Source organism: Schistocerca americana, chromosome 2, assembly GCF_021461395.2.
Source record: "Schistocerca americana isolate TAMUIC-IGC-003095 chromosome 2, iqSchAmer2.1, whole genome shotgun sequence".
Lineage (NCBI taxonomy): Eukaryota > Metazoa > Arthropoda > Insecta > Orthoptera > Acrididae > Schistocerca > Schistocerca americana.
The window spans coordinates 962,124,243-962,136,486 of NC_060120.1; the positions used below are offsets into that span (position 1 = coordinate 962,124,243).

The following is a 12,244-nucleotide window of genomic DNA, read 5'->3' on the forward strand; positions in this document are numbered from 1 at the left end:
TAATTTAGAACTAATCTGCAATTTGATTTACTTTTAATGCATTTATAGCACCTAATTACCTTTCTATAGGAATAAAGCCACAATTGTAATAGTCTTCATCAGTGTTCTCTAGCACATTGTCATCAATATCTTCTAAGACAATGGGCCTCAGCTGTTTGGACGGAGATAGTTTATACTCACTTTGACTGAAGTGTTCCTATTGCTCTGGAGATGAATGTCATTTACTGCTTGAAAAGCCACCTTTAGTTTCAGGTTCTTCCTGTCAGTATACCTATCCAGCGTAACTTCATGTATTTCTGCATCATCCCCATTATATTTATGGATTATTATGTTACATACTATGTCTGCAAACTCTCTATTCCTGACTCCAATTTCATTGACACATTCAGTTCTGAGTGTTTGAGGTAAAAGATTTCCCTTGTAAGTAAAATGTTGCTGTGTAATTTTCTTTGATGGATTATTACAAGATACTGTATTTACTGTAACATAATGGTGCAAACATTAACTGTGTTCTGTGCCACACTCAATCATTTTGTTTTGGGGGCTTGTTAGAGCTACTAATGATTTGTGGACACTGCTTTTAAAAACTGTGCTTCAACAATACTGTAATTGATCTGCTAAATTCTGCCATTGGACTGTGTTTGTGATATATGTGCTTTTTATATTATGAAGTTAAGAAATTGGCCCTTGTCCCAGTAATGGGACATCAAAGTTAATAAATATGTTAAAAAGGAGAAACCAAAAATGTGATTTTGTGTCCATTATTAAATAAACACCACCCAGTTTCCATTAAGATTTTCGCTTGCACACATACAGTGGGATGTGCTACCAAAGAGGCAACAAAGAAGAGATGACAGAAATCGGCTTGGCTTTCTTAGCTTTCTCACTATTGGAACAAAGGTTTTTATTGTAGAACTCAATTTTCAGCTCTTTCTCAAGATAGCTCTAATGTTGCACATTGTGCAGCTAAGTAAGTACTTTGGGCCTGTATCTGAGCACCCACTCTACACAAAACCATTATCACTCATGTCATTCTGCCACTGACATTGATCTGCCTAACCATTTACAAGGCTGTAAAATTTGCTGTGAAGCAGTGTGAGACCTCAATCAGGTACTGTCTTTTTAAAGCAGACTGGCCAAAGCCAATATCTGGATTTCTATCCTCACTTAACATATATTTTTAATCCAGTGTGGAAGGCGAGTGTCATGCCAGGCTCTGCTGTTGCTACTTCCTTTAAAATAAATTTCATATACCTGCATGCAGTACTTCTGTATTCTGGTCGCTTTGTGTCTACACATCTTGGCATGCTAGCTGTTAATAAATGTACATGTGGATTTTGGTTTTTATTACTCCACTTTCTGCAAAATTCAAAATTGTTTCTTTTCAATCAGACATGTTTTAGCGCATAGTTACCATCTTGTGTGACTACTATTTATGTATGAAAAATATGTGTTACTATTTTGGATGATTTTGAACATTATCCTTATTTTTATTTTCAAAAATAGATGCACACATACCCACCTGAGCTTCAAAGTAACCATTCAAAATCATACAGAATTGTCTATTTCAGAAATATTAGATATTCAGAGAGGATGGAAAGTATGGCCCAAAACTTATCAAGATAATTAAAAAAAAAATAATTCTTTGTTTTCCAAATGAATCATTTCTAAAAATGAAATCTTAATTATCAATAATAAATATAAGAAGTGCAACATACATTGAGATGGTGATATATGTGGAAAATATTTTATCAGAGAGTGGATTGTTTTTATTTTTATTGCATTTTTTCAGTATTTATTTGATGTACGGGATGAAGATGAAATAGTTCTGCAGATGCTTCAATGGGATACAGCTTCTGTGCATCAAGTAGCAGGACTTCAGAAACTTTTGATTGGCTTCAACATTATCAAGGTACTCGTATAAGCTTCAGTGTGTTGTGAGCTGATTTTGTAGTGGAGAGATAGCCATAAGCAGTGTAGCAGCTTTACATAGATTTTATCTAGTAACTGCTTAGGATAGTAGTATAATTCTTGTTGCATAGTTGAATACAGGTAAAGATGGATAGAGACTATGTCTGCTGTGTATGTTTAGGAATTGGCCACTGTTCAGAAACAGTTGGAAGCTGCATTGCCCACAGTCAGCAGACACAAGTCTGCTGCCTTGGATTACAGTGACAATGAAACATCTGTGGCAAAAGCTATGACACACTTGCTTCCTCGAGCACCATCTGGAATCCCCAGTGTTGTAGTCCCTTCCGATATGCCTGACCTGGACAATTCACACTTGCCTGATGGCATACTGCTACAGTGGCAGTGTCGCGAATCTGTGGGTGGAAGACAAAGGTGTGTACTACCCACATGGCTGTTACCTTACACCTTAAAAACGAATTTGAGTTCTTACACATTCCTGATGCAAGTGAACCAGCATGGGATGCCTTGTCTTTTGGGATTGGGATCACTCTTTCCTCAAGGGTCCAGATATCTGCAGAGGATGGACACACTGATCACTGGGAACTCAAATATTGGGTGGCTGATGGAATCCTTTAGAGAAATGGATGACAGACTGACAACATAGACCATTGTCCAGGTGGTACATTTGCTTTAAGGTGGATAGAGTCTGCCAGTGCTTACTGAGTACACTGAGTGTGACCAGCTGCAAATCATAGCTCATATCAAAACAAATTATGCTCACCACCTGGATTCGGAGACCATCTTCGGTTCCTACAGGTGGTTAGTTGAAATGGTGAAGGTAACTCCTGCACACACACAGGGGAGAATCTGAGCTAAAGTTTTGTATTATCTTTCCCAAAACTGATCAGTCCTCTGATTTAAAGTCAGGTACAGAGCATGAAACTCATACTAGAATGATTCCTTGATTACCTTGAATGTGGACTTCTTGACCTCTGCTATCAGGTTGAAAACTGTGGAACACCATTCTAAGAGATGTGTGCTACTCTCAATAAGTAGCTACTAGGATGGCAGAGTACTTGTGGTATGCGCTTGTGTTTTAGCAGTTCCTTAAAAAAAATTTACCAATGTGCTATAATATTATAATAATAATCAGAAAATAAATCCACAAAAAATATATTAAAATAAAAGGTACCACTCACTCAGTGATGAAAAATGAAGTCCATATGTTACAGTTTTCTGCTGCAGAATTTATCCATAACTTTGAAGTTGAAACCCTCACCGATGGTTACCATATTCTTGTTAGTTTTCCTGCCTAAAGGCACCATCAGAATTCATGACCTATTTGTCATTGCTGATCCCAGAATCTGTTACAAATGCAAAGAATGAAAAAAAATATTTGCTTGCAACAGGATGTGAACCTGCTTACTGTAGTTCTGTAACTTGAAATCTCTAATCACAGGGTCTTGCTGATCGTACACAGTGTTTAACATCAATATTATTTATGTTAGGATCCCTTTAATGCTTTTACTGCTCATATATCATTTTTATTTAATTATAAGAAATCATACCAAGGTTGACATGTTTGTGATAAATCTTCAGTGTGCCAAAAACGATAGTATAAACCTGTTCACAAGTGAAACATAGCACTTTTTAATTGGCCTTCCAGTTCTAACTTTTCATAGGTCACTTGGTTTGAGCTCTGACAGCATGGTGGGGATATTGCTAGACCCTGAGTTACTTCTGTTCAGTGCTGCGAGGAATGTAGCACAGTTACTGCTGCCACGGATGATGTCACATCAAAGCATGTTTTCTGAGTGAATAATACCACAGTTCAAATAATTTCAGCACTCAGCACCATGGTTTCTAGTTGACACACAGAGCTCTACAAAACACATTTTTGTCCATATTGTTTGCATATCACCATGCATTCAAAGAGAGATAGCATCTTTTAGTGTGATTTCTGGCTCTCATTCAAAGAGAAATTTTATTATAGATAAAGTTGCCTGAGACTGCAGTCATGTGTGTGTGAGTTGCATTTGCACAAGTGTGTGTGTGTCTGTGGCTTTATTTGTGACTGTCTTTTTGCTCTGCCTGTCTGCGACTCAGCATCTCTGCTATGTGGTGAGTGGCAGCTGTCCTTCTCATAATATTATCATAATTTTATTATGGTATTTACAGTGTGCTGTAGCACATTTTTATGCCAGTATCACTGGCCACCACTACAGTGTGGATTTTTTTGGATAGAGGAAACCCTTAATAGACTCAATAAATCATGTACAGATTTTGAAGAGGATAGAATATCAATTGCTATTAATTACAGAAGGCAGCACTTGCAAACCAGAGAAAGAAAATATTAATACTGTATTAGTTAGCTGAAGGAACACCCATCTAAAGATGCCAGAATTAGTCTTGCTTATAAATGGCAATATGCGCACACAGTACAAAGAGCAGAAAGCTGGCTGAAACTAGGTATGAGTAGCAACAGAATTTTAATTTTCTGTTGGAATGTACATCACATAGATAGGCTGGACATGGTCGTGAGGCTGTGCGTATAGCCATAAATAACATGATAATATCTCATAAGATTAGTAAAAATAGCCTACTGAATGTGAAATAATTTGGAGATAAGTGATCAGGGTTGATCAAAAATGGTAACTGATGTTTCTGTAGAGCCCCTGCCTCAGGAACCATAGTGGTGGAAGATTTCCGGGAAAACTGGGCGAAGATCACTTGGAAATTTCATGACCATGTTATAGTATTAGAGGATTCAACATACCGGCTATAGATTGGGAGACTCATGTGATTAGGATGGATGGTGGGGACAGAGAGTCACGTTATATTGTTCCAAATACCTAACCCAAAAATTACCTTGAGCAGTTACTCAGAGAAATGACTGTTGATGTTATCATCTTAGATCTACTGGTTACAATCAAGTCTAAAATGTTGATGGTGTTAGGACAGCAACCAGCCACAAATTTACTTTCAATTCCTTTATTCAAAGGCTACCGTTGCCAGTTTCGAATCATTGTGATTCATCCTCAGATGGTTTACATGCTTTCTTTATGACATGTGGTGTGTTTTTTACAGATTAATTGTCCTAAAATATAAATAATACATAATTATAAACACGCCACACACAGATGGTTGGGTTACAGATTTTCGTTGCATGTGACTTACGTGAAACATCGGTTTCGAGTGTTTGTTTTCATAAAATTCGTCCAGCAGATGTAAATGCATTCCCACTGCATTCTTATTGTTGCACACGTTAATTGTTCTCACTGGTCGTGTGCAACAATAAGAATGCAGTGGGAATGCATTTGCATCTGCTGGACGAATTTTATGAAAACAAACACTCAAATAAGCCAAAGTGTGTACAGCAAAAAGTACAATGAAGTGTTCAATACATTCAAAAGTAAAATTCTGTCTACCAGTCTCAGAAAAAATCCTAGTAAGTTTTGATCTTAAATCAAATCAGTAAATGGATCAAAGCCACGTGCCCCATCACTCAATGACCATACTGGCACTGACACAGAGGATAACAGAGAGGAGGCCAAGATGTTAAATTCTGCTTGCTAAAACTGTTTTACTGAGGAAGAGTTCTCCAGTTCCTCCTTTCAATCGTTCTATGAACACCATAATGTCAGATGGAAAGATAAGTGACTGCAAGATAAGAAATTAACTTACATCAAAGGAAAATGGTCCTGAACGAATTCTTATGTAGTTCTACTTCATAGATTACATAAAAGAACATGTTGCACTGCTAGCAGCATTGTATTATGGGTTTCTGGATGAATGAAATGTTCTGAGTGATTGGTAAAATATGTACACAATTCCTGTTTTCAAAACGGGTCATTTAACAGATACACATAACTGTGAGCCTATGTTAGTGACATCAGTCTGTTGTAGAATTTTAGAACCTGTTTTACACTTGTGTTTTTGACCACCCTTGGTACTTGAAATCTCCTCTGTAGGAAAAAAATCGATTCCGCAAACAACAAATGTGTGAAAACCGATCTTGCTCCATTCATTCACAAGGCCTGGAAGACAGCAGTTACTGGGAGTCTGGTTGATGTGATGTTCCATAACTTCTGGAAGTATTTGATACAGTTCTGCACTGTCATCTAGTGAACAAAATACTAGCATATGGAATATCAGAACAGCTCTGTGACTGGATGAAGCACTCATAGCAACTAAGATGTTAAGTCCCATGGTGCTCAGAGCCATTTGAACCTAGAGGTTAATGTCAGAAGCTTAATTATAGATAATTGTTCCTCATCATAAATAAATGTAAAATCATTATTATCATCAGGAACAGTTTCCTGTAGATGAACTCATAACAGAGTGCAGTATCAATTCATTGAAGAATAAGAAACATTAAAAATGGACGCAAATAAGTTGGTGTAATGAGAGAGTTAAAGAAGTATTACAGGAAAAGAACAGAGCATTTAGGGTATGGTCGCAAGGGATGAATACTATATGAAGCAGAAGGAAACCAAGAAGAGCCGACCGCTGTGACTGAGCGGGTCTAGGCGCTTCAGTGTGGAACCGTGCTGCTGCTATGGTCGCAGTTTTGAATCCTGCCCCGGGCATGGATGTGTGTGATGTCCTTGTTTAGGTTTAAGTAGTTCTAAGTCTAGGGGACTGATGACCTCAGATGTTAAGTCCCATAGTGCTTCGAGCCATTTGAACCATTTTTTTTTTTTTTTTTAGACCAAGAAGACAGAAGCAGAGCAGAGGGAGAAATGGGTGGCAAATTTATTTATTTATTTAACCTGATCTGATTAGTGCTATTAGGACCTCTCTTACATCAGACCACAGTCTGACACATACAGAACCTTTTTTACATCATAGTTTCCTAAAAAAAGAACAATATTAATATGACAAACAGTATTGAAATAATTTGAGTCTGAAGTGACAGTTGAGTAAATAATGCTGATTATGATGTAATAAAGTTAATACTGGCAACACCTGTACTACTGCAGCTGCTGCCACTAACAGTCATAATAATAATAATAATAATAATTATTATTATTATTATTATTATTATGAGAATAATAACAATAATTATAGTGGTAGATATAAAAAGAATTAGATGTTTTCTGATGTAGTGAGTTCTGGGGAAAGGAAATTTAAGGAAACTGCCAGCGGAGAATACTGGGAAAAGATGAAGATATGGTTGGAAAATAGGATGTGCAAGGATAACAAGTGCATACAGGGACAGTGATAATCCTTATTGTTGCTTTAGTAGATAGGTCATTAACTGTCTTCTGAAGCTGGAGCTGTTATTCAGTTCTCTTATACAATGCAGGAGGTGATTCCAGAGACGAGTGTTACTGAGAAGTATTTCGAGAAACTGCTGAGTGATGGAGTAGGGACAAAGGATTTTACTTTGATGAGAACAGGTATTTCTGCCATGTTGTTCAGGTAAGAGCATTAGGGTCGAAGAAAGATATGAGGCACAGTGTTCATTGGTAAGACAGTAGAGAAGACAGAGGGAGAGGAAATCTCTGCACTTGTCTGCACATGGCCAGGAAAGCTGTGCATATGATGATAGAATATAATCAAAGAGTCAAACATCATAGATATAATGAACATGGGCATTCACAATGATTTCCAGGCACCATGAGCTTTCCTGAGAAAGGCCATGCAGAATAATGTCACTGTAATCAATAATTGGAAGTATAAGTAAACAGTTTTTGATGTTGCTGAGCAACAGTCATATAGTATTTTTTAAAGGAACGCACCGCCATTTGGCTGTTTATTGTTTATTTAAGAACAACCCAGGTTTCGGCTTTCTATGCTATTTTAAAGTATTTGATTTTATGTCTTTAACATATATTCCTGGACACTTAACGTGTTGTCAAGTGCCAAGTTGACCATAAATTAAGAAAAATATTGGCTCCCCACAAAATGCCGTATGTAAAATCACCATCTTGTAATAGAATAAGAGTATGAGCAATCAAATATTCAGTTGTTCTATTTCTCATACTCACCAATTTCACTATAATTATATTTTAAGGGCTTGTGCTCATCTTTTATTTACCAACATCAACTGGTTTTTACTAAATATGACATTCTCCCACATTTATTTACTGATCTGTTACAAGATGGTGATTTTACATCTAGCATTTCATGGGGAGACAATATTTTTCTTAATTTATGACCAACGTTGAGCCTGACAACATGTTAAGTGTCCTTCAGTATATGTTAAAGTCCAAAATCAAATACTTGAAAATGGTATAAAAGGCCAAAACCTGGGGTGTTCTTAAATAAACAATAAAATAGTCAAATGGCAGTGTGTTCTTTAAAAAAAGGAAGTATAAGTGTTCATACAAGAGTCTTTTTCAAATCAAGAGAGATAGCTTTTTTTAGGGTGTGGAGAGATGCTGATACCTTCTTGCACATTGCAGTTACATGCTAAGTCGAATTTAGATTATCATCTATTATTACTCCTAGACTCTTTGCTGAAGGAGAGAAGTTGATATTTTGTCCTATTTAGGATTAAAGAAGGTAGGGATTCCTGATAGTTTGACCTAATGAGCCTACGATGACCAAACAGTACTACTTGAATTTTCAATTGGTTGAGCTTTAACCCTATATCCTGTGCTCATTTTGATTGTGTGCAATGGTTGGTGTTGAGGTTCTTGATATCTGTCTTCAGGCATATTGGTTTTTCACTTAGATATAACTGGATATCATCAGCGTGTGATATTTGCAGTAGAACAAAACTGTTGACACATCACTTATGTACAATGAAAAGAATATAGGACCTAATGTTGAACCTTGGGGGATACCTAATACTACCTGCATCCAGCGTGACTCTATGGTGCTGAATATTCACACATTGCTGACAAGATGTCAGGTATGAGTGAAACCACTTGAGAAATTTAGGTTGCTTAGTTCAGCAAGTAAAATGTTGAAGATGATGGTGTCAGAGGCTTTGCTAAAGTCTAGGAAGTGTATGATATATCTTCTTGTGCGCGCATGGCAAGCTTCAGGTCATATGTTGCCTTCATTAAGGCAGATGCTGTGCTGTATGGTTTGTGGAAACCTGATTGTATTTGGCTAGTAGGTTGTCTGTAATTGGGTAGTTTGTTTGCTGGTGATTGACCATACATTCTATGGCCTTGGTCAATGCAAGAAGAATGCAAATAGATTGGTAATCAGAGGGTGCTATGGCCATGGCCTAATTAGTTGCTTGCTTAACTAGTCCCTGTTTCCAGGACTCAGGGAAAACACTTGTCATCAAGGGGTGGTTGAATATATTTGTTGTAGGGGGCAGTAGTGTCAGTAGTAAGCTTCATTATTTGGATTGTGATGCCATCATGTCCAGTAGTTACTGATCTGATGCTCGTCCATCCTTACACAACCCCAGCTCCCAATCCCTCACCTCATGGCTCATAACTTTGTAAGAGACCTAGATGCAAGACCTGTCCCGTACATCCTCCCAGTACCACCCACTCCAGTCTGGTCACTAACACCACCTATCCCATCAAAGGCAGGGCTACCTGTGAAACCAGTCATGGGGTCTACGAGCTAAGCTGCAACCACTGTGCTGCATTTTATGTAGGGATGACAACCAACAAGCTGTCTGTCAGCATGAATGGTCACCAACAAACTGTGGCCAAGAAGTAAGTGGACTACCCTGTTGCTGAACATGCTGACAAACGTGACATCCTTCATTTCAATGACCGCTTCACAGCCTGTGCTATATGGATCCTTCCCATCATCACCAGCTTTTCTGAATTGGGCAGGCGGGAACTTTCCCTGCAATACATCCTATGTTCCCGTAACCCTCCTGGCCTCAACCTTCGTTAGTCACTGTCCTCACCCATCCATCCCCTTCCCTCCTCCCATTCCAGCACTACACAGTCATCATTCCACCACAACACCCAGTCTTTTTTTTAATTGTTTTTCTCTCTATGTCTCTCCTCTTCCGCTACTCCACCCCTCCCCCTTTCCCCATTCCACACCTCTCTCCTGCCCGCCACCCAACCTGCAGCACTTCACTGCCCCCTGTCCCTATCATACTATCCCTGTCCCTCCCCACCCAAGCCTCCTCCTTTCCCCCACCTATTCACCACTCCCATCATGCACTGGTGCTGCTGCTCACAGTGTGGTTTCAGTTACCTGGGACTGCAGTTGTTTATGTGAGTTGCATTTGCATGAGTGAGTGAGTGTGTGTGTGTGTGTGTGTGTGTGTGTGTGTGTGTGTGTGTGTCTGTGTCTATTGTTGACAAAGACCATTGACCTAAAGCTTTAAGTGTGAAAATCCTTTTGTTGTGTCTATCTGCGACTCAGAATTTCTGCTATATGGTGCGTAGCAACTTTCCTTCTCATAATATTGTTACATTCCATTGGGATTTTCCATTGTTTAAGATGTACTATGTTGCAAATGTTCATGCAGCCAAATGCAGAGTATCCCTTTCATTGGCTGTCACGTGCAAATTAATTTTGTTTTCAATATAATGAAAATATTGTCTCCTATGGTAGTCAAAGACTCTGGATTTGGAAGACATAATGAGGATCGCACACAATCAGATTGGTGGAAATATGGACAAGGTAGCCAGAAAAGTACACCACAAAACACACAAATTAATTTTTTTCTGTATGTAAGTTTACTTGGTAATTTTAGAAAACAAAGATCCTGAAGCTGTTAATTGATTTTTCATAGTCATTCACATTTGAAAGCTGCAGCAAAAGAAGAGGCTCCACTTGTAACCAATTTGGCTCTATCTCTGTGGGAACTAAGGGCATGTCACTATTTTCCACTGAACTCCATCCAGTACTGACTGTTGTGGCACTACCAGAATTAAATTCAGCCCTGCTTCTTATTCCTATTTCCATTATTTTTTTCTGCTTTTATTTAACCTAAAATTTGTTCACCTGTTATGAAGTGCAGTTTTGCAATTTTTTTTAATATATCTGAAACAATGGTGTAATTTATGTGACTTTTTATATTTCTTTTTTCCTTGAATTATTTTTTTTCCTTTCATTAACTGCTCACCTGAAATATCTAATCCAAATCTTGATGTCCGAATCCTAGCTTTGTCAGTTGTATAATTGTTTCCTAAGTTTGAAACCCCACCACAAAAACTTTTTAACATTACAGATGTACCTGGGTTGAAGTGCATGAGGAAAATGCCAAGAACGGGCCACACTGCCTGTGTGTGTACTCCACCACCCCCCACAGATTTTTCTTGTCAGTCATGCCCTAAGTTTCAGTGCTCATGAGCATTTTTTCATTGCAAGGATATTTTTACTTGTTTGTTGTGTGATTATCAGTGTTAGAATAAATAATGTCAGGCATACCATAAAAAATTGTTACTAAGAGGAAGATGGGTGAAAATAATGGAAGTTTCCAGGAAAAATGGGAAGGAGATTTTTTTTTTATAACTGAACACATAGAAGATACTGCTATCTGCTTAATGCACTGGGAAGCAGTTGTGAGGATTAAGAGACACAATTTGTTTTATCAGTACACAAGTAAGCATTGTACATTGACAGTACGTTTTTCTTTAGATTCAAATGAAATATATGAATAAAATTTCTCCTCTAAAATCAACAATTTGTTATCAAGAAAATGTTTTGTTGGTAAAAATAGGGCAAAATGAGGCTGGAAAGCATAATATGAAGTACATAAAATTCTTGCAAAAATATGAAACCTTTCATTATTAGAACTGCTGTGTAGTTTATTATAGACATATGAAAATTTGTACTGAACTGGTACTGAAACCCAGATTTCCCACTTATCATGAGCAGTTGCCTTAGCCACTTTTGCTGTCGATGTGCGCATCTCCCGAACCAGTCCAATCTTCTGTATGTCATATTGTCTACATATCAAAGTGCTCACACATCATTTGTGTGATTCCTGCATAGGGAGAGAGAGTGTATTTCTCATCAGTTTAGCTTGCTTTAGCATGTAATGTGGTTAGTGTACTGTCTGTACTTGAGAGTGTCTGTATAGTACAATGCAAATGTCCTTCAGACTACAGCCGCATTAAATTATGAAATGTATTCACAGATTGTGACTATGATATCACAACAGCTGTATGATTTATTACAAACACATGAAAATTTTGTGTCAAACTGGGACTTAAATCCAAATTTCCTGTTTGTCACTTCAGCTCTCCATGTATGTCTCCCATATTGGTGACATATGGAAGTTTTGATCTGTCCAGGAGGTGTGAATGGATAGCCAAAGTGGTTAAGGCGAATGCTCTTGATAAATAGGAAACCCAGGTTTGAGTCTGTGTCTGGCACAAAGTTTCATGTGACTGTAATAAACCATAAATATTGTATTCACAATTTGTGAATACATTTTATAATTAAT

General features: G+C 37.7%; 1 protein-coding gene across 2 annotated transcripts in view; it reads left to right on the forward strand.

Moving 5' to 3' along the window:
• Window positions 1-12,244, forward strand: part of LOC124596201 (calpain-5-like) — a 288,416-nt gene that overhangs the window by 233,547 nt on the left and 42,625 nt on the right. For both annotated transcript variants that reach the window (XM_047135248.1, XM_047135246.1), the window contains exon 10: window positions 1,793-1,912. In XM_047135248.1, coding sequence (XP_046991204.1) covers window positions 1,793-1,912 — 120 coding nt within the window. The remainder of the gene's footprint in view (window positions 1-1,792; window positions 1,913-12,244) is intronic.